Source organism: Dunckerocampus dactyliophorus, chromosome 5 (genome assembly GCF_027744805.1).
Source record: "Dunckerocampus dactyliophorus isolate RoL2022-P2 chromosome 5, RoL_Ddac_1.1, whole genome shotgun sequence".
Lineage (NCBI taxonomy): Eukaryota > Metazoa > Chordata > Actinopteri > Syngnathiformes > Syngnathidae > Dunckerocampus > Dunckerocampus dactyliophorus.
This window is the reverse complement of record NC_072823.1, coordinates 1,844,003-1,867,198: the sequence shown is the minus strand read 5'-3', so window position 1 is coordinate 1,867,198 and position 23,196 is coordinate 1,844,003. Positions and strand designations below refer to the sequence as shown.

At 42.0% G+C, this 23,196-nt stretch overlaps 1 protein-coding gene across 1 annotated transcript in view; it reads left to right on the top strand.

Moving 5' to 3' along the window:
* LOC129181961 (tumor protein p53-inducible protein 11-like) overlaps window positions 1-21,774 on the top strand; it is a 58,033-nt gene extending 36,259 nt beyond the window's left edge. The window contains exons 3-7 of the mRNA XM_054777779.1: window positions 13,274-13,332; window positions 13,496-13,544; window positions 13,847-13,943; window positions 15,877-15,978; window positions 21,439-21,774. Of these exons, the coding sequence (XP_054633754.1) occupies window positions 13,274-13,332; window positions 13,496-13,544; window positions 13,847-13,943; window positions 15,877-15,978; window positions 21,439-21,572 (441 nt within the window). The 3' untranslated portion in view covers window positions 21,573-21,774. The remainder of the gene's footprint in view (window positions 1-13,273; window positions 13,333-13,495; window positions 13,545-13,846; window positions 13,944-15,876; window positions 15,979-21,438) is intronic.
* Window positions 21,775-23,196: the final 1,422 nt, after the last annotated feature.

Genomic DNA, 23,196 nt, shown 5'->3' with positions numbered 1-23,196 from the left:
GCAATCTCAGGGGGAAAGATTAGTTTCTTGTCAATATCAACTCGCATCCTCCAATCCCGGGCCATGGCTAGATGTCCATTTTCTGTTTTGGTAGTGGGATGGTTATGCGCTTTCTGTCCCTCTCGAATGAATGTTGGCACAGAGATGGAATTGGCAGCTCTCAAGGGCAAAGAGTTGATGGTGTTCCTCCTGCTGTCAAGGGCTGCTGCCAGATTCTTAAAGACCTGATTGTGCCTCCAGATATAGTAGCCTTGTGTGAGGCTGGTGCTACAACTGGTCAAGATGTGTTGGAGTTGCTGAATTTGGGCAGAGGGCGCAGGTTGGGTCCTCGCCATACCACTGGTGAAGATTTTTTGGGGATGGGAGCACATCATATGTTATGATGAAACTGATGTTTCTTGCTTTCATTTCCCAGAGCTGCCTCTTGGTGAGCTTTCTCCTCTCCATGCCATCTCACCTCATGCCATGCTTGTCCATGCTGTGCAACAGACAGCCTTTGTGCTTCTTTCAGCCTCTCCTGACGGTGCACCTCTTCTACCACAATTTTCCTCCTTTGTGAAGCTTCAGTTTCACAGGGCTAACGTAGCGTGCTGTACTGCATCGGATGGTGTCCATTTCCTTCCGTTAACAGAAGTGGTGCAGCATTGCTGACGGTCTGATCTCTGGACTCCTTCCATGTCATCTGTAGTATTCTTCAGTGAGGCAGGGTAGTTAAAGGAGTCCTTTGCCATAGATGCTGGTGTTGGTCAGACAGCGTGGGACCCCAAGCCACTTCTTCACATACAAAGTTATGTTTCGCTCCATCTTCTCCAATGATGTCATTGGAACTTGTAGATTGTGAGTGGCCACATTAGCCTAGGAGAAGTCCCAATTCTAGGCACCAGAGTTTGAGCTTCCCTGGCAGCATTGTCTTGTTGATAGTGTCCAGACTGGTGGTGATGTCCTGCCTTAGTGTCTGTACCTGGGCTTTGTCCCTGAGGCTTGCATTGTCCCATCTGCCCAGGCTTGTGATATGTTTATCTCCAGGTCGGTGGACTGTCTCTGTACTATTAGGTTGAAAAAGATTTTCCCTTCAACATTGAGAAGGCAGATTGGCCGGAATTGACTGACATCTGCTGCATCCTTCTCTTTGGGAATTAGCATACCTCCAGCCCTTCGCCACGCCTTGGGTATTATTCCCTTTTGCCTTACTATCCTCATGAGCCTCCACAGATAGCGTAGAACATCTGTTGCGTTCTTATACAGCTTATAAGGCACTCCATTTGGTCCAGGGGCTGATGCCGATCTTGCGCGTCATACTATGCTCTCTACTTCCTTCCATTTTGGAGGGCCAGTTTCCAGATGGAATTTAGGAGGTTGAATAGGTGGGATATCATGTGGGCTGACTAGTGGTTCGTGCCTTTTCATGTCAAGATGGGCCTTTTCCAAATGTTCTTGCTTTGGAGTTTTGAGGGTTCTGCTTTTTTCCTTAGCAAATAGATCCTTGACAAACTTGAAAGGCTTTTTATAGAACGGTGTTCTTGTGTGTTCCTTCCTCTTTCGCAGTTTTCTCAAGCTCTGCGTAACTTTGATGTGTCTCTGGAGTAGACCATCTCTAGCTGCATGAGAGGCCTTCTTCCACTGCTTTCCAAAGAATGTAATGATAATATATGGCCTAATAATGCAAGTACACCGTATCAAAAGTAATAAACTAAACAAGTGTCAAACATTGTAAGTGGAATGTCAAGAGCTTTTAAATAAAATCAATTCAACAATAAATTTGACGAAAAACAGTTAAACAGTGAAAATAAAATGGACTCTTAAGAAATGCAAAAATTGCACTTGAATAAAAATCACAATATTTCTGATTTTGACTCGGTGTCACTTCGTTACTGTCTGAATATTGACAAAAATAAGCTGAGAAATGATGCACAAATACTCATTTCACATTGTGTGTCAATGCAGATGTCAGCTCATTTGCATATACATGTTCCCTCGTTTATTGCGGGGGGAGAGGTTACCAAAGTCGCCTGCAATAAGTGAAATCCACTAAGTAGTCAACTGCATTTGTTAACCAACATTATATATGTTTTGAGGCCTGTAAAGCCCCTCACCATAAACAGACAAGCATTAAAATATCCTCACATTTCTGTGTTGTTTAAACGCTCTCAAAAGTTTAAATCTTCATTTGAATTTTAATGAACAACCTACTTGGTTGGACACAAAAAATTATTGACTCACTGACCGTGGCTCTTTGCCGTTCGGTTGTGGCGTTTTTGTGTCCTTGCTGAAGCGTGTTGCATCTGCTGTCGTGTTTATTCCCCACACATCGCAATCCATGAGCCGAGGATTCGTTTGTTCCAGCCGCGTGGCCTGCTTTGCTTCGGTTTGTCAGCGGCTCCGGCCGCGTAGCTTCTGCCTTTCTTTGGTCCGGTGGTCCGGCTGGCTTCTTATGCCATTTGGGTGCAGACCGTTTCGTCGGTGTTGTGGGTTTTGTCAGGGCGAGGGCTTTACTGTTTACAATATTGGCACCCAGCAGCAGCTCACCACTGATCTGTATAATATGTCTGGATAGCTCGTTGGCGATGACTTGTGAAGCCACATGGCCACCATATTGCCACTCTCAAGAAACACTTCTCGAACAATGACTTATGGAAGAACTAGTGAGTTGTTAAGTCTGTTGTTAGTTTGTTACCCACTCACACTAAATGCAAGGTTAGTCTTCAGGCTAACCTCGCACAACAGGTGTGCTTGAGCTTAGTCATAAGGACTCGGGTATGATCTTTTTTTTGAAATTCTGTCGATATCATACCATAGCTGAGTCATAACGGCTTTACATAGGAGGCCGTGGAGGATATGGAAACAAACAACCGCAACTAGACTACTAAATCATTTGCGGTTGCTTGCAAATGTTAAAAAATACGTTTTTTTTTTTTTTTTTTTTTACCCGAATTTAAAATGAACCCCCATATGGAGACAATGTTTATATATTATTACATATTATATTACATATTATTCCTGTGTTTTTTGTTAAAATATATTACTATATCAGAAAAGAGGTTATTTCTATTTCATAACACAAACAAAAAATCATAAAAAAATCAGCAAAATGTGAAATGATTTTAAAACTTGTCTCTTTTATGATTCATATTTTGTACAGACGAGAGCATAGTGAATTGTATGAAAGTAAGAATAAAAAGTAAAGGATCATGACCATGGATTTTAGTGGAAAAAAGGGATGGGATATGCAGTTCAAATGAAAATCTCTTTCTAGAGGAGTAAAACTATCATTGCTATAGGGGAGTGCTGAGCCAGGGTGCAAGGTAGAATTTTGTCCCAAAGGCAATGAGAATTGGAAGGGGAAAAAGTACATTTAATATAGCAAAAGATAGAGAATAACGTATCAAATGGTTTTTAAGGGACGAAGGTTGCGTTACTTGAAGGAATGGGAGAATCTCCCCGCTTTTTAATTTAAAATATAGATGTTCTGCGAGCCTCCTGATCTGCTCTGTACACTATGTACGCTGTGCCAACGTAGTCGAGATGTGAGTAGTAAGATGGCGTCTCTTTGGCTTCAGCGGCTTGCTTGGGTGGGCGCGACGTATGAGCCATCCAGATTTATTAGTACACTAAGTCCCCAACTAACGAACACAATTGGTTCCAGACGACCGTTCTTAAGTCGAATCGTTCTTAAGTCGAATCAAAATTAATATTACCAATGATATAGGTACTACATGTACGCGTATACATATACAGTATATGCGTATGTATGTAAATATGAGTTTGGATGTAGTAGTAATATTAAACGAGGATAATCATTGAAAAAAACAATAATAAAAATGATATAATACGTAATGATAAATGTTTACCTTTGAAGAGGAGTGGTCGACTATACGTCATTGGTGGTGGAGGAGGCAGCGGAGATATTGGGGAAAAAAAGGACAAATCTTCGTCCTCGTTAGACTCCTCTTTGTAATGATAGTGGATGCCATTGGTACAGAAGTCTTCACATGTTCCATCATTCGAACCTTGCCTTTGTTAATTGTTCCTATTGTTGAGCAATTAACTCCATAAGCACGCGCTACATTAGCCATTTTCTCGCCACCGCCCAACTTCCTGATGATGGCCACCTTTGTTTCCATAGAAATTGCTTGACGTTTTCAGCCACTACTACTAGCACTAGCACTCCATTTATCAGCCATGATAACGGATAATGAACGTCTCTGTAAAGTATCGAATGGGGCACAAATGGTGTGCTTCGAGATGTTATCAGCGACGAACTGACAAAGATTGTGCGAGAGGGATGCTGCTTACCCACCATTCGTAGCGGCGGAATGGCGCACAATACAAAAATAGCGCCTTTTGTATTTCGAAAAAATGTAAATGACAAGATATGGCAATTTAAAAAAAAAAAAAGAAAAGAAAATAGACCAGTCGGCTTGTGTTCGTATCGGCGAGTACTCGCACGTTGGATGTTCGTTAGTAGGGGACTTAGTGTACAGATCAGTGCAGCTCACACTGTTAGCTAGCTAGCCATGACCACAACAGGAAGACATGGATGGTCTACAACCAATCAGGACACAGAAGACTACAACACTCAACTTCTTAAACGGTCAGGCTCGGCCTCTAACAGCAGTCTTACACTGTGAAATTGCTTTTAAAAAGCACGATAATTGCACAAAAAAAAATCAGCTAAAGACCGAATCCGCGAAAAGTGAACCATGATGGAGTGAGGGAACACTGTACACTTCTTTTGATTGGCTTTTAGCAACATTGTGTGTGGAATAAGTTTCATGAGGTGTAACGAGTTTGGTCAAAGTCCATGTTTTGAATGCAGCAAAGTGCGTTTGGTGAGGAATTACCACAGCTGAAATGTAAGTTGTATCGTTTGGTATTATTTCTTTCGTGGTCTTTGTCACAGACTTTTTCATGTCACAAAATGATGATACGCAAACGAGCTGAAAGTGACATCAGATGGTGTTTGATACACAACAGGCACAAAGAATGTATTCAACACTCCGTTGATTCAGTTTGTTTGCAGTGTATTTTCTCTTGGCTAAAGTTTGGAACCATTTGAAAAATGACTGGGATTGAATGAGATCACAAATTGCTGGTATCCACAACTCACATTTTGTATTTCAGAATCTTTAGTAGCAGTAGAACGTCTGTAAGTTTCAGGAAAATATCAGTTCCCAACTTAAAATAAAAAAAGGGAGAAACCAGCTTTTTGTGAAAAGATACATTTCAAGCATAACTTTAACTTTGACACACACGTTTTGCTTTTCTAACAGCTCAAATATCTACACAACTATGCCACAACATAAACAACAAAGGGTTGTTATACATCAAAATAGCAATTCATTTACAAATATAACACCATGAACTATGTACAATTTTCACATTTGGAACTGAACTAGGTGCGTGCACGTGTGTGCGTGTGTGCTTGCATTAAGATTTCCACACAAGGCGTAACCTTCTGCACACTACACACCTCTACCATAGACATGGATAGACAACGCATCGAGTGGGTTTGTCCACTGCCGTGACAAGTCAACGTCGCCGCCATATTGGATGTGGCAAGGCTGCGCTGTAAATTTACTGACTTTCATAAAGCGCCTTTCTACAAAGAAATGTAAGTCAATGCCTCTCATTTATACATTCACACACGCACTAATATACTTGGGAAACAGTTAGGCACCAAAAACAATGTATTTGATCTTGTCAGATGGCTAACATAAGACCTTTATTGATCCCACACAGGAGTAATTCACATTACATTAGCTATAGCTAACATTAGCACAAGTCCCCTACTAACGAACATCCGACATGCGAACACTCGTAGATACAAACACAAGCCGACTGGTCTATATTTTCATGTGTTTTGCCTTATAAAGCTCATAATTATTTCTATTTACAGTAAGTCCATATTTCACATGCTTGACCAGTAGAGGGCACTGTGACACTGCTAATGGGACTAACAGGTGATTAAGACCAGTGGGAGGAGACTGAAGAAAAGCTAAATTGTAGCTGTACATGCAACCCGGCACAGCTTGTGATTAAAGTTTATGAAGAGTTAATAGGTCTGCTTATAATTCTACACCACCCATGGAACACTACCTCTTTTAGAAGAGTCTAACGATGACGATTTGTCCTTTTTTCAATGTCTCCGCCTCCTCCACCACCACCAACGACGTATGCTCGACCACTCCTCTTCAAAGGTAAATAACATTTATCATTACGTATTATTATATCATTTTTTTATATAATTTCATTTTTATTTTTTATTAGTTATTCTCGTTTAATATTACTACTACATCCAAACTCATATTTACATACATACGCATATACTGTATATGTATACACGTACATGTAGTACCTACAGTGGCTTGAAAAAGTATTCATACCCCTTGAACTTTCTCGCATTTTGTCACGTTCCGACCACAAACATAAATATATTTTATTGGCATTTTAGATGAAAGATCAACACAAAGCGACACGCAATTGCGAAGTAGAAGGAAAATTGTTCATGACTTTCAAATTTTTTTAAAAATAAAAAACTGAAAAATGTTGTGTGCAAAAGTATTCAGCCCCCCTGTGTCAATACTTGGTGGAACCACCTCTCGCTGAAATTACAGCTGCAAGTCTTTTGGGGTATGTCTCTACCAGCTTTGCACATCTAGAGACTGGAATTTTTGTCCATTCTTCTTTGCAGAACAGCTCAAGCTCAGCAAGATTAGATGGAGAGCGTTTGTGAACAGCAGTTTTCAGATCTTGCCACAGATTCACGATTGGATTTAGTTCTGGACTTTGACTTGGCCATTCTAACACAGGAATATGTTTTGTTTTAAACCATTCCATTGTAGCTCTGGCTTTATGTTTAGGGTCGTTGTCCTGCTGGAAGGTGATCCTAAAGTCTCATCTCATCTCAAGTCTTTTGCAGATTCCAGCAGGTTTTCTTCCAAGATTGTTCTGTATTTGGCTCCATCCATCTTCCCATCAACTCTGACCAGCTTCCTTGTCCCTGCTGAAGAAAAGCAGCCCCACAACATGATGCTGCCACCACGATGTTTGACAGTGGGGATGGTGTGTTGAGAGTCATGTGCAGTGTTAGGTTTCCGCCACACATAACGTTTTGCATTTAGGCCAAAAAGTTCCACTTTGGTCTCATCTGACCAGAGTACCTTCTTCCACACGTTTGCTGTGTCCCCCACATGGCTTCTGTCAAACTGCAAATTCAAGATTCAAGATTCAAGATTCAAGAGAGTTTTATTGTCATGTGCATAGTAAAACAGCAGTTATACCATGCAATGAAAATCTTATTCTGTTCATTCTCCCAAGAAAAGAAAGAAAACACAAGAAAGAATAAGAACATAAGAAACATAACACATAAACATATGTACCAATAAATTAAGCAACAACAGAAGAGACATTAATACAAGTAAATAATACAAACAAATAAATAAATAAATAAATAAAGTGCTATGTGTGTGTGCTTGTGTTGCGTGCGGCGTGTGCGAGTGCTTCGTTGAGAAGCCTGATGGCCTGTGGGTAAAAGCTGTTTTCCAGCCTTGTGGTCTTGGACTTCAAACTCCTGTAGCGTCTGCCTGACGGTAGGAGTGTGAATAATGAGTGTTGTGGATGTGTGCTGTCCTTGATGAGGTTGTGTGTTCTGCGTAGGACTCTAGTTTTATAAATGTCTTGCAGTGAGGGGAGGGCTGCCCCAACAATGTTCTGTGAGGTCTTGATCACCCGCTGGAGTGCCTTCCTATCACGTGTTGTACAGTTACCGTACCAAACAGTGATGGAGGCGGTAAGGACACTTTCGTCTGTAGAAGCAACTCAGGATTGTGGTGGACATGCCAAATTTCCTCAGTCTTCTCAGGAAGTACAGTCTCCTTTGGGACTTCTTCATAATTTGTTGGGTGTTGTGAGACCAGGTGAGGTCCTCGCTGATGTGTGTGCCAAGGAACTTGAAGGTTTTCACCCTCTCCACCTCAGTCTCATCAATAAACAGGGGTCTATGCGGCTCCTTTTCCCTTGTTCTTGGGTCAATGATCATCTCTTTAGTCTTATCTGTATTGAGAAGGAGATTGTTATCACGACACCAAGCTATGAGGTCCGCCACCTCTCTTCTGTATGATGTTTCAACACCACCAGTGATCAGTCCGATGACTGTAGTGTCATCCGCAAATTTAATGATGCTGGTGTTGTTCTGGGAGGCCACGCAATCGTAGGTGAAGAGCGTGTAGAGGAGTGGACTCAGCACACACCCCTGTGGGGTCCCAGTGCTCACAATTCTTGAGCTGGATGTGCGATTGTGGACTCTGACTGACTGAGACTTCTTATGGCTTTCTTTCAACAATGGCTTTCTTCTTGCCACTCTTCCATAAAGGCCAGATATGTGCAGTGCACGACTAATTGTTGTCCTATAGACAGACTCCCCCACCTGAGCTGTGGATCTCTGCAGCTCCTCCAGAGTTACCGTGGGCGTCTTGGCTGCGTCTCTGATCAGTGCTCTCCTTCTTCGGCATGTAAGTTTCGGTGGACGGCCATGTCTTGGTAGGTTTGCAGCTGTGCCATACCCTTTCCATTTCTTGATGATGGATTGAACAGTGCTCCGTGAGATGTTCAAAGCTTGGGAAATGTTTTTATAACCTAACCCTGCTTTAAACTTCTCCACAACTTTATCCCTGACCTGTTTAGTGTGTTCCTTGGACTTTGTGATGCTGTTCACTGACCAGTGTCCTCTTAGCAAACCTCTGAGGCCGTCACAGAACACCTGTATTTATACTAAGGTTAGATTACACACAGGTGGACTCCATTTGATCATTAGGTCAACAGCTGATCATTCAGCAATCATCAGGCAACCTCTGAAGGCAACTGGTTGCACTCAGTTTAGGGGCTGAATACTTTTGCACACCACATTTTTCATTTTTTTTATTTAAAAAAAAAATTTTAAGTCATGTACAATTTTCCTTCTACTCCACAATTGTGTGTCGCTTTGTGTTGATCTTTCATCTAAAATGCCAATAAAATATATTTATGTTTGTGGTCGGAACGTGACAAAATATGGGAAAGTTCAAGATGTATGAATACTTTTTCAAGCCACAGTATATCATTGGTAATATTACCTTTCCCCTATTTAAGAACTATTCGACTAGCGAACGGTCGTCTGGAACCAATTGTGTTCATTAGTTGGGGACTTAGTGTAGTGCCGAAAAACTATACACAGTATGGTTAGAAGTATCCACATTCCTAGAAACAAATGACATACATACACTTGTTGGTCCAAGAAGGCTTCTTGCACTTATTGCTGCAGACAGGCTCAAATATCAAGAGTCCAGAAAATATTGTTCTAAGGTGCTGAAAAATAATCCTGGTGGGCAGAGTTGAAGGAAACGGGCATGTGACGGTGGTAGCATATGATGTCATCTGCTATGCACATCCCTTTCACAGAGCATAAATACAGTATTGAAATCTGACAGAGGGGAGGAGCTGTTAATGCTTAATATCCGTGCTCTGAAACGTCTTGTGGTCAGGTTTTTGGGTGTGAGAAGTGCATGGTACACAGGATGTGTTAATTCCGTTTCAATTAGACATTCACCCTAATTTTAGAATGAATCAAGCGTTGCTCTAAAAAGGAAACAAGTGCATTCTCAAGTCCATGTGGCTTTGTAAACAAAGGAAGGAAGTGCTTAGTGACTGGTGCCTCACTGGCTGCCTCTTCCTGCCCTCTCTCCTGCTGAGGTAGGAATACCCGTCATCAAGTGAGACTGAGGTGTTCCATTTACACGGCAATATGTGCCAGGAGATGTTGGCCAGGGTTCACAGCTTGCTTCTTAATGCGCCGGTACGCTCCTTCAGTGGTCTGACAGCAAGAGACAAAGCCTTCACAATGTGATTTTATAAAACTGTCAAAATCCATCAGATGAAAAGCGCGCACATGCTTGCACGTGCAGCCTGTATTTCGCCCGGACATTTTTCCTTCTCTGTTTACCGCCCGTTTCTGACCGAGCAATTAATGGTGAAAAAACCTGACGTTGCAGCTGCGGTGAAGCATCTCTCCCACAACACTGTATTTCTTCATCTCCTGTTTCTCCCCCACCGCTATTTGCCAATTCAATCCTGTACTGTTAGTTGATGCTCAGCTGCCATGGCTGTCACGACTATACATGTTTTCCTGGAAGCACAGGACGGCGGAAAATACAATAGTGATTTTATGTTTTTTTTATTGGGTTTTTTATAGTTAAAATATTAAACATTTTTCTCTTATTTTGACGTTATTTTCCTAAAGTTTTTTTCCCCATTTCTGCTGGGGTTTTTTTTCCTAACCATTTTGGAAAATGTTATGTAAATGTAAATGTTATTCTTGTAATTATGACTTTTCCCCATAATACACTTCTGATCAAAATCTTAAGACCAGTTGAACAATTGCTAGAATTAGCACATTTGGATCTTAATGAGGTTTTAAGTAGAGCTACAATATGCAAAAACAAGAAGGGGAGGTGAAACAAAAAGCACTTTGAAAAAGTCATTTAATGAAAGCAACAATTCAACTGAAATAGGCTGTTTATCAGCTGATCAAAAGTTTAAGACCGTAGCTCAAAAAATAACAAAAACTCTCCAAACCAGAACAAAAAATGTTCTCAGTAGGACTCAGTAATGAGGAGCTCCACCGTTCTTGTTCATCACTTCCAAAATGGCTTTGGGCATGCTTGATGCCAGTGTTTCCAGGAGGCTAGTGGGAACATTGCTCCAAGTGGTGAAGATGGCTTCACCAAGGGCATCAACTGTCTGGAACTGATGGTCTTTTTTATCAACTTCCCTTGCCATCCATCCCCAAATGTTCTCTATGGGATTTAAATGAGGGGAACATGCAGGATGGTCCACAAGAGTGATGTTATTCTCCCTGAAGAGGTCCTTGGTAGATAAAGTTTGGACACCCTCGGTTTAGCGAGTATTCAATCCTGTCTCTAGTGACTAATCTAGTGGCTTTTTTTTATGTTCTTGGAGCAATTTGGAGACTGACATGAAAGCCTGTATCGCTCATCTCAACAAGCAGCAGATACTACTGTGAGCCCCTCCCCCATCTGGAAGCACTCACAGACTGCTCGGTCTTGTTTGTTTTTTTTAAGGGAGAAAAAAAAAAAGCGACAGAAGAAAGTTCATTTGTATTTCCAAACGCAATTCTTTTGCTTTTCACGATTTTATTTACTTGTGGTTTTGTCCCACAGCCGTATTTCTCTCTCCTACAGCGTCCATTACAATCACATACCCCATTGCCAATTATGCACCACCATAAATGGATTGCAATCCCGTGGGAAACGCTGCAATTATTTTTTTTTTATTCCTAAAATCCTAACCGTAGATATGGAGAAAGTTGTAGTTGTTGTATATCACTACTATGATATCAGTCAACTTCTCCCTTGTTGTGACATTTCAGGGCCAGTCTTGTCGAGCAGAAAATGACTTTGGAATTGATAGCGAGTTCCTTGTAAGCACCTCCTAGCTAGAAAATTATTCAACTTTTCTGCTTCGGCGCTTTTCACGCTTCACTGTATTTTTTATTGCACCGATGCTCATCTGACCAGAGCACAATAACAGTCTGAGGGGAGGAGGGAAATCACTGCTGTTAGAATTGAAGGGTTTGGACAAAATGTTTTGATTTTTATTTAAAAAAAAAAAAAAAAAAAAAAAAAGCCTTCATGCTCTGCAAGCAGCTTTCTGTTTTATTCAATAAATACACACGATATAAAATAATTCAGTCGTTTCTCGTCATATCACACTTCGAATTTTGCAGCTCCACTCTGACGGGTTTTCTACATATGTTAATTAACTCATTCAATCCCAGCCAGTTTTGAAAATTCAGCCCTTCCAGGACCAGCCATTTTAGACGCTTTTGACAGATTTTTCAAGGCACACAGAATATTGTGTTCGAGGACTATATAAACACTCAACACAGTATCAGTTCCCAACTTGAAAAGGGAGAAAAAGATAGATTTCAACTTTCTCTTTGACTCATTTATTTTGCTTTTGTGACAGCTCAAACATCTAAATAACTATACGACAACATAAACAACACAAGAAATGGATGCCGTACATCAAAATAACAATTTATTTCCAAATATAACACCATAAACTATTAGCAGTTTTCACATTTGGAACTAAACTGTGTGTGTGTGTGTGTGTGTGTGTGTGTGTGTGTGTAGGTGTGTAGGTGGGTGTGTGTGTGTGTGTGTGTGTGTAGGTGCGTGTGCATGTGTTCAAATTTCCCTACAATGCCTCACCTTCTGCCCGCTACACTCCTCCAAGCTCTCTGACTTCCTCCTTCCTGTCATGTGTGACTTATCTTATCAAATGTACCTCTGCCACCTTGTGGCCGTTTCTGTGGCTTAGAATTGCTCTAAAGCAGGGGTCTCAAACTCCATTTCACTGGGGGCCGCTGGACATAGGGTCTGGTTGTGGCTGGGCCGCGTGAAGTATTGGGAATAGGGCTGGGAATCTCAGGGTACCCCACAATACGGTATGACACATAAATACATTTCATAGTTTGTATTTTGTTGCATTCAGCTGGGATAGGCTCCAGCTTACTCGTGACCCTAATGAAGACGAGCGATACAAAAGGGGTGGAATTTTTGCAGCATATTTTAACCAGACTACAAGCAGCAATGGTACAAAAAGAATGAGGATGTTTTAGCAACATACAGTAAGTGTAAACAGGATTTTAGTTCTGGTGTCTGAAAAACAGTAAAGCTATTTTAAACTCCTTCGGACAACACATCTCATGTCTCTCTAGTAGATCAATGCTATAAAGTAGAATCATATCAAAAAGAAATATTTTTTATAGCATTTAGACTACTCCTCCATGTCTAGTCGCGGGCCGCAAAATATGACCCGGCGGGCCACGAGTTTGAGACCGATGCTCTAAAGTGAAAAGCATTTGTGGAGAGCTGCGTCATCACCTCTTTTTGCCTCTACTGCAAAAAAAACAAACTTAAAAGACGTGTGACTACGTTGTTGGGATCGGGCGTTCGGGTTTATCAAAACGTATAACTGCGTCTTTGGTATTGAATGTATGTACTTTATTTATCCCACAGCGGGGAAATTTACTTGTTACAGCAGCAAGACAAGTAAAGAGAACAGTGTAAAGAAAGCATAGTGTCTACAACATGGTTCAGGTGGTGCAGTGAATGAGTTCATGAGTAACCACCTGACTCGGTATCTAGCTATCCAAACACATATTTCCTATTTATCCATTTGTTTAACTAATTTCTTCCTCTGTCTTGATTTGCAGATCAGTCAGATGCTCGGGAATGAGATGAAGTTTGCAGTCCGAGAGCCAATCGGGCTGAGGTGAGATGTCAGCTCGGTTACTCGCCAGCAGCTGTTAGCGCTGCAGACTGCGAGATCACTCCTGCTCTGCCATCACTCAGTAAAAGTCAAGTTGTGTCAACTCTGTTCAAACCATTGAGGTCTGATGTAAAGCAATGCTGTTCTGTTGTGTCCCCTTTCTTAGGATGTGGTTGCTAATCTCAGCAGTGGGTTTCACTGCGATTGCCTTAATGGTAAGTGCTGTGGAAATGAATCCATCAACACGCTCAGCTAGTTGTGTCTTTCACACTGCAAAGGCATTGTGTAACGCAGGAATGAATTACCCCATTTCTTTCCCCAGTTGTATGTGCATGAGCCATCTGGAGAAACAGTTCAGTCTCTGTCTGCCTTGCTCGTCCATATTCAATATCTCCAGTGTTTATGCCCTCCACAGTGTAACTTTGTCATAGTGGCTGGTATTTTGGAGGGATCACTTTAGGGGCATTTGTGGGGGACAGAATGTTGCTGTGTTGTAACAGTCTCCTTTTTTACACAGGCCCTGGTGTTTCCTAACCAGCTATATGAGGTGGTTTTTGAGGAGGAGCTCTCCACAACCAGTCTCTCTGTTCGGCTTTATGGAGGAGCGCTGTTAAGTGAGTGTTGGTCCAAACATGCGATAGAAATACAGTAAAAGCACAAAGAGCTCTAGCTGAGTAAATAGAATAGATCCCCGTACATTCAGTTGCAATTCAGTATTCATGGCCCGCAAGTTCACAGATATGAAACATTGGATATCAAGATTATGTTAACGTCCCTCCTTGTTTGCTGCCCTGACGACCTCCTCCACATATTTTGTAAAAATGCGACAAAATGTTAGGAGAATACCACGAGCTACCCAGCATACCTTGCCCCAGGACTATGTGGGTGTAATTTGGGTATTTTGCATAGATGTTTATTGGCATGCACACATGGTGCAGTCCATAGTTTCTGATGTTGTGTGCCACAAGTGTGTTGACATGTTGTGTTGTTTGGATTGCCTTCTTGTACAAGCTACAGGTTGCGTCTGACTATACGCGACGACTCATCCAAGAGGTCACAAAAGACCCCACAACAACATCAAAAGAACTGCATGGCAGAGATCCAAGACCAAAACCACTTCTGAGCAAAAAGAACATTAAGGCTTGTCTCAATTTTGCCAGAAAACATCTTGATGATCCCCAAGACCTTTGGGAAAATACTGTGGTCTGACGAGACAAAGTTGAACTTTTTGGAAGGTTCAAGATTCAAGTGGGTTTTATTGTCATGTGCATGGTAAAACAGCAGTTATACCATGCAATGAAAATCATATTCTGTTCATTCTCCCAAGAAAAGAAAGAAAACACAAGAAAGAATAAGAACATAAGAAACATAAACACATAAACATAAATACCAATAAATTAAGCAACAAAACAGAAGAGACATTAATACAAATAAATATACAAATAAATAAATAAATAAAGTGCTATAAGTGTGTGCGTGTGTGTGTCACATTACATCTGGCGTAAAAGTATCACAGCATTTGAGAGAAAGAACATACCAACAGTAAAATATTGTGGTGGTAGTGTGATGGGCAGGGCTCACCACACCAGCAAGTCCACCTCTCGCCTAGTCAAAGTCCTGACCTGAATCCTATTGAGATGCTGTGGCATGACCTTAAAAAGGCGCTTCATGCTGGAAAACCCTCCAATGTGGCTGAATGACAATTCTGCAAAGATGAGCGGGCCAAAATTCCTCCACAGCGCTGTAAGAGACTCGTTGCAAGTTATCACAAACGCTTGATTGCAGTTGTTGCTGCTAAGGGGGGCCCAACCACTTATTAGGTTTAGGGGGCAATCACTTTTTCACACAGGACGATTGGGATTTTTGTTTCTCCCTTAATAGTAAAAAGTTTGATTTAAAAACTGCATTTTTTGTTCAGTTGTGTTGTCATTGACTCATATTTCAATTTGTTTGATGATCTGAAACATTTAAGCCTGACAATCATGCAAAAAAATAAATCAGGAAGTTCCACCCCACAGTATACATACACACGCTGCCTCACACAGAGGAGTGATGACACATGGCCATCCAGAGGAAGATGTGAACGAGCTATCTTACAGGAGCAACAAAAGGTCTTTTTCTTGGCTTTGGGGTTTCGCAAGTGAGGAGAAAGGTGATTTCTTCCTCGACAAGAAGCAGCAGAAAAGGCTTGAAGGACGGGGTCTCATCATGCAAACAGACACTATCTGGCAGGGTGACAATATGGTCCATAAGTCGTCCCACTTTTCAGCCCGCCCCTGCTTGTTTCCATAGCCTCACTTGTGTGTGTGTGTGTGTGTGTGTGTGATGGAGAGTGACATGCAGGATAATTACCTGGAAGAACGGCAGGGAACAAAATGACAGAACACAAGCTTTTATCAGAATCGAGAAGCCTTTAAATGAATCTATAGACTGGTGATATTAGTGCGCGTACATCATATCACAAGTCATGCTTTTTGTTTTCGCTACAGCTGCAAATGAATGTTTATTTCAATGCGACAATTGACTCATAATAGTTTCTTCCTGCAGGTTTGGCACTCATTATTTGGAATGGTCTCTACACAGCAGAGAAGATTGTCATCCAGTGGACTCTGTTGAGCGAAGCTTGCTACTTTTCCGTCCAATTTCTTGGTAATATACAACATTTTCTTGACGCCTTTTGCGGCAACTGCTAATCTTAATGACGAGACGGCAAGCCTTCTGAACTTAGAATGGATAACCAAGCTTTAGGCCATAAGCTTTAGGCCAGGGTTATTCACATGACTGTGCAGAAACTGCCCTCTTGTGTTCATTGCATAGAGTTGCAGCCTGCATTTTTTGTTATTTTTTCCAGGGTGGGGGTTGGCGGAAAGGCAGCTTTTAAAACAATCCACCTCATGCTCTGTACAAACAGCGTTTTCCATACTTAACACTTTCTAGAACAAATTGTTTGAAGTGTAATCATATCCCAAACATGCTTCAGGCATTGTAGTACAGTAAGCCCTCGTTTATCGATTTTGATTGATTCCACACTCGTCTACGACCTTCTTAAATGCGATTTTTAACATTATTAGAGCCCTTGAGACATGAACTAACACCCCTACAGTCACTTTTACACTCCTATTACCCAATATAGTAGCCAAAATAAGAAGAAAGTAGGCATAAATAAGGCTTGCGCTCGTAAGTGTTCCGGTGGTGGGGGAGGACATGAATTGATGTTGAGTTGTAGCTTCTTCTTCTTCTTCTTGTTCCGGCAACTAAGTCTGGTGCTTGTGTCTCACCAAACATCGCAGTAAGATTCCTGACACCTAGTGATTGGTGTAGAATACTACATATTATCGCATCATTTTTGAATGCATCTTCTGAGTGACTGATATTTTGTAATTGACTTCACTTAGCCATTTTTATGCTTGAAAATGATCAATTTGGCAAGAAAATACATAATATACTGAAGTATGCATATTTTTGACTAATAACAGGCTTTATTCAACCTAAAAAAAAAAAAACAGCATGATTTGTTAATATGTGTAAATATGTGTATCTCATAACACCTTTTTTGTCATTCAATTCTTTTTTTTCTTACTGTTTTGCCTTTTTACAACTGTTTCAACTCTCCCCTTGCAAAATTTCTTCTCATAGTTATGACATTCTCATTATATTTTTACTTTATTCCTATTATAGCTGTTTCTCCAACCTAGTTTCCCCAAAAATAGTCATTTTATTACAGTTGAAATATGAAAATATTGAAATATTAAAGGAAAAAAATGTATTTCTGGAAAATCAGGTTGGGGTAAAAGTTATAATAGGGGAATAAAGTCCAAAATGTTGTAAGAAGAATTTATGAAGGTTATTTTAGAAGAAATTTGGAAAATGTAAAAAAAAAAAAAAACAACAGCAACTAATAGATTCAAGAGATTCAAGATTCAAGAGAGTTTTATTGTCATGTGCATGGTAAAACAGCAGTTATACCATGCAATGAAAATCTTATTCTGTTCATTCTCCCACGAAAAGAAAGAAAACACAAGAAAGAATAAGAACATAAGAAACATAAACACATAAACATAAATACCAATAAATTAAGCAACAAAAACAGAAGAGACATGAATACAAATAAATAATACAAATAAATAAATAAAGTGCTATGTGTGTGTGCTTGTGTTGCGTGTGGCGTGTGTGAGTGCTTCGTTGAGAAGCCTGATGGCCTGTGGGTAAAAGCTGTTTGCCAGCCTTGTGGTCCTGGACTTCAAACTCCTGTAGCGTCTGCCTGACGGTAGGAGTGTGAATAATGAGTGTTGTGGATGTGTGCTGTCCTTGATGAGGTTGTGTGTTCTGCGTAGGACTCTAGTTTTATAAATGTCTTGCAGTGAGGGGAGGGCTGCCCCAACAATGTTCTGTGAGGTCTTGATCACCCGCTGGAGTGCCTTCCTATCACGTGTTGTACAGTTACCGTACCAAACAGTGATGGAGGCGGTAAGGACACTTTCCATAGTGCATCTGTAGAAGCAACTCAGGATTGTGGTGGACATGCCAAATTTCCTCGGTCTTCTCAGGAAGTACAGTCTCCTTTGGGACTTCTTCATAATTTGTTGGGTGTTGTGAGACCAGGTGAGGTCCTCGCTGATGTGTGTGCCAAGGAACTTGAAGGTTTTCACCCTCTCCACCTCAGTCTCATCAATAAACAGGGGTCTATGCGGCTCCTTTTCCCTTGTTCTTGGGTCGATGATCATCTCTTTAGTTTTATCTGTATTGAGAAGGAGATTGTTATCACGACACCAAGCTATGAGGTCCACCACCTCTCTTCTGTATGATGTTTCAACACCACTAGTGATCAGTCCAATGACTGTAGTGTCATCTGCAAATTTAATGATGCTGGTGTTGTTCTGGGAGGCCACGCAATCGTAGGTGAAGAGCGTGTAGAGGAGCGGACTCAGCACACACCCCTGTGGGGTCCCAGTGCTCACAATTCTTGAGCTGGATGTGCGATTGTGGACTCTGACTGACTGGGTCTGCCTGTGAGAAAGTTAAACACCCAGTTACAGAGGGAGGGAGACAGGCCAAGTGTGAGGAGCTTATCTGTGAGTTTGTGGGGGCTGACTGTATTAAAAGCAGAGCTATAGTCTATAAATAGCATTCTGACGTATGTGTCCTGGCCCTGTAGGTGAGAAAGGGCTGTGTGGATGGCAGTGTTGACTGCATCATCCGTGGACCGGTTCTGGCGGTATGCAAACTGTAGAGGGTCCACAGTTGCCGCCGGGATGCTCTTTTTGATGTGGGTCATGACTATTCTTTCAAAGCACTTCATAACAATAGGAGTGAGTGCTATAGGGCGATAGTCATTCAAGCAGGTCACGTTGCTCTTCTTGGGTACGGGCACTATGGTGGCGGACTTAAAGCAGGTCGGTACAGATGCTTGTGCAAGCGACAGGTTAAATATGTCAGCAAGCACATCAGCTAGCTCTGATGAGCAAACCCGAAGTGCACGTCCTGAGATGTTGTCTGGGCCTGCTGCTTTTCGTGGGTTTGTTTTGTTTAGAACCCTGCGCACATCAGCTGATGTCACCATGAGAGGTGAGTCCTGTGTGCTCCCCAAGTTCAGCCACCCTCTCTGCTCATCAGGAGTTTGGGTGTCAAAGCGGGCATAGAACTCATTTAGCTCATCTGGAAGTGTGGTATGGCTGGACGTGGCTACGCTACTCCGCTGTCGATAGTCTGTTATGTGCTGGAGCCCCGCCCACATGCGCCAAGGGTCTGAGGTGGAATAGTAGCCCTCCAGCTTCTGTCTGTACTGTCTTTTGGCCTCTCGTATGGACCTCCTCAGGTCATATCTGGCCTTTTTGTAGTCATCAGCGGTGCCCATGACAAATGCAGTCGAACGAGCACGTAGCTTAGCCCTTACATCACAGTTCATCCACTGTTTTTGGTTAGGGTATTTTCTGTAATACTTGGTGGTGGTAACAGTCTCTATACATGTGCTAATGTAGCCAGTAACAGCAGAAGCATATTCATCCAAATCAACAGTACAATCTTCCCTCCCCGCTGCAGTTTTAAACACATCCCAGTTTGTGCAGCCAAAGCAGTTCTGAAGTACTTGATCAGTTTCTTCATTCCACACTTTAACTGCTGTACGTACAGGGGGAGCTTGTTTAAGAAGTTGTCTGTATGTTGGATAAAGGAATATAGAAATGTGGTCAGCCTTACCAAAGTGGGGTCTTGGAACAGCCTTCAAAGCACCTTTCATGTTGCAGTAGACTTGGTCCAGGATGTTATTTTCCCTTGTGGGAAAGCTCACATGCTGGTAATATTTGGGGAGGACAGTCCTGAGGTTACAGTGGTTGAAATCGCCAGATATAATGAATACAGCGTCTGGGTGTTTGGTCTCGTGTTTATCAATGATGTCATGCAGGAGGCCTAGTGCGTTAGCAGTGTTAGCTCGTGGTGGGATGTAAACAGCAGTTAAATACACAGCGCTAAACTCACGAGGTAAATAAAAAGGTCTGCATTTCACCATCAGCAGCTCAATGTCCTGCGAGCAGTGCTTTTCCAATAATACACTTTTTTACCTAAACCACAAAGCTGAGATGCAGGTTTTCTTGTTTTTTTTTGAGAAATATATATGTGTAACTTGGCATACACTCACGTAAAAAATGTAATGACTATCGTTGTTGAAAAATTGCAAGAATTTACATTTTGCAGTGTTGGATCTTAAGGAGGTTCTCAGTAGAACTTAAAATGCAAAAAGAAGAAATCTAAGTGACACAAAAATTCAAAGTAATTTTTTTGTCTCACGCCCTTTATTGCAAACAAGCATTAAATTGAATCAGGCTGTTCATCAAAACTTTTAAGACTATAGCTTAAAAAAAACAAAACCTGAACCCACCACCTCCATCACGACCAAAATAGACGTACTCCGTAATGACGAGCTGCGACATTCTTGTTAATGAGCTGAAAAATGGGTTTGTGCATGCTTGATGCCAGTGTTTTCAGGTGGTGAAGATGGCTTCACGTAGGGCCTCCACTGTCTGGAACTGAAGTCCATTTATGTAAACTTCCCTGGCCCTCCATCCCCAAATGTTCTCAGTTGGATTTAGATCAGGGGAACAGTCAGGATGGTCCAAAAGAGTGAGCTTATTCCTCTGGAAGAAGTCTTTTCTGAAGTGCAGCGTTGTCCTGTCGAAAAAGCTAGTCATTACCACACAGACAAGAGGGCCTTCAGTCATGAGGGATGCCCCCGCGACATCTCCACATAGCCGGCTGCCGTTTAACGCCCCTGCACACCCTGAAGCTCCATTGTCCCATTTAAGGATCGTGTGCCGTGTGCAAAACATCTCAGGTGGGATCTCCTTGTCATGCTAGTAACGTTGGAAGCCATCAGGACCGTCCACCTTTTCAGTGTCCCATGTTTCGTGCTCTCCTGCAAATTCCAAACTAGCAATTTTGTGGCATTGAAGGAGACAAAGCCTTCGAAGACATTTTTTCTTCTTAAAACCCTTCTCCCTGATGGTTATTGGGCTGCACTTTGGACCAGTAACAACCTTCATTTGGGCCCAGGGTGGTAGTCGTGTCTGGACAGACACCCAATTGGATCCTCCAACTCGGGGCGGTGGCCTTTTTTGGGTCTACCGTTTGACTTTTTTGTTCCGTAACCCCCGGGATGTTTGAAGACGTTTCAAATGACTGTCTCACTGCGTTCAAACTCAGTGCTTAAAAGAGAGAAAGCTTTTTTGCCTTTGCCATCAAGAGCTCATGACAGTGTGAATACCTGACAGAAAATGACAATGAATCCACATTTGGTGGTCTTCAACTTCTGATCAGCTGACGAACAGCCCGTTTCACTTGTTTGTGATAAATTGCTTATTAAAAATGTTTTTGTCTCATTCCCACTTCTTCTTTGTGAATTTTGAAGCTCTACGTAGAACCACCTTAAGATCCAACAGTGCAAAATAAAAATTCTTTCAATTTTTCAACTTGTCTTAACATTTTCAGGAGTTTGTCGTCATGTGTAGCTTTACCAAACATCAAAGTGGCCATTGCATCCTTTCATTTCTCAGTATGTGGCCCTCGTTGGGAAACATTTGGACACCCCTGCCTCACAGTGTGTCTGTATGGTTTCAGTGACATCCATCACCTTGATAGAGGTTGGCACGCTGCCCAATGCTGCCATGCTGCTGCTGCTCAGCCGGGTCCTCTTCCTGACCATCACCATGGCGTACTACTACCACCTGGGCCGCAAGCCAAAGAAGGTCTGAGCTTCACCGCGCCATGCTTCCAAGGAGAGGACAGCTGAGCACAGATCACAAACACGCAGTGGGAAGGTGTGGATTATTAGCATTTGAATGGGAGCTCGGAGCATTATTTTGCCAGCGAATGCACGCTCCACGCCCCATGCATGGGACCTAGCTTAGTATAAACCCGCAAAAAGTCAACAACAGAGCACATTGCGGACTCTATGTGGGGGGGGGGGGGGGGGGGGGGGGGGGGACTCCAGACCTTGTGGTATTACTGTAATGATGTGAGGTCATACACAAATCCCTCCTTTTTGAGTGATGTTGCAAAGAAGCCGCTTGTTCTTGTGTTGTATTGATTTGTCCAGTTCCTTTTGGTTTTATGATCGGCTATGTACAGTACAGAGCCGTCTCACACTCTGTTGTACGTTTAGTACATTTTGTCCAAATTGACAGTTTACTCTTCTTTCATACAAGCTATACCTTGACACTGCCTCTTAACTGCACTCGACCGGGAGTTTGTGATATAATTTGTTGTTGTATTTCCGTAACACACTGAACGGAAAACAGCGCTGAGGGTTATATCAAGGTGGAGACAAGTGCTAGATGAGTGATGATGTTTTCTGTAGTTATCTATCAGAATTAGCACACTCATCCTTTGCCATGAATAGGGTTGGCCATCCAATCGGACGAACATTCTGACTCTCCTGGGATCATTCACATGTTTTTATTTCGATTCCTAGATTCGATGCACACTTCGCGGACCAGAAAAAATAGCCGCGATCACCAGCGAAGAAGAAGCCGGCGAGCACCGGCACATTGCAAACACATCGTGCAAAGGAGCAAATACATGGTTAATGGTCACACATTCATGGTGTACAACTAACACAGTACCTCGTCTTTGATGCGCTACGTCAGACTTCCTCCCAGCAGTCAGAACCAGGGAGGTCAAATGATAAATGAGTTGTGTCTCATGCCAAAGTGAGCCAGGGTTTCAGGTTGCTAGCTGCTGTGGAAGTTTGGTGTAAAAGGACGGGAACTACGGCTAGGCAAGTTTATTTGCTCTGGATGTCTCTGTTAGCAACGGTCAAGGGACCTTCTCAACCCACACAACACACTTCCAGCCTTCAAAATAAGAGCGCTGTCAGCTGTATCCTGTTCGCAATCAAAGTATACTACTTCTCAAAAGTAAACATCTTTTGTGAAAGTGCACCCCTATAAAGAGCAACTTCATAACATTTATATTCAAGTTGAATGCTTTGATATTTATACACTGTAAGAAATTCATAGTAAAGCTGATAAAAAAGTCCATGTCATTAAACAATTCAAGGAAAAGTTTCATCCTAAAAGAATTCTGGTTAGCGCTGTCAGTTAAACCATGCATACTTTCATGACCCTGCCTTTTCACAGCATCGGATTCGAGAATCGTTAAGAACTGGAATACAAACGAGGAATCGCAATCGTTCAAATTCAAACGATGCCCAAGCCTTGCCATGAACATATTCACGTTTCTACTGCCCAACTAGGAAACAATGTGTTGTTTTTCTTGTATTAATTCAGTGCCACCAAAGTGAAGAGTAAATGTTTCGTACAGTCGTATTTTTTCAGCATGATGCAGGACAAGCATTATAGTTTTGTTGTTAAGCCG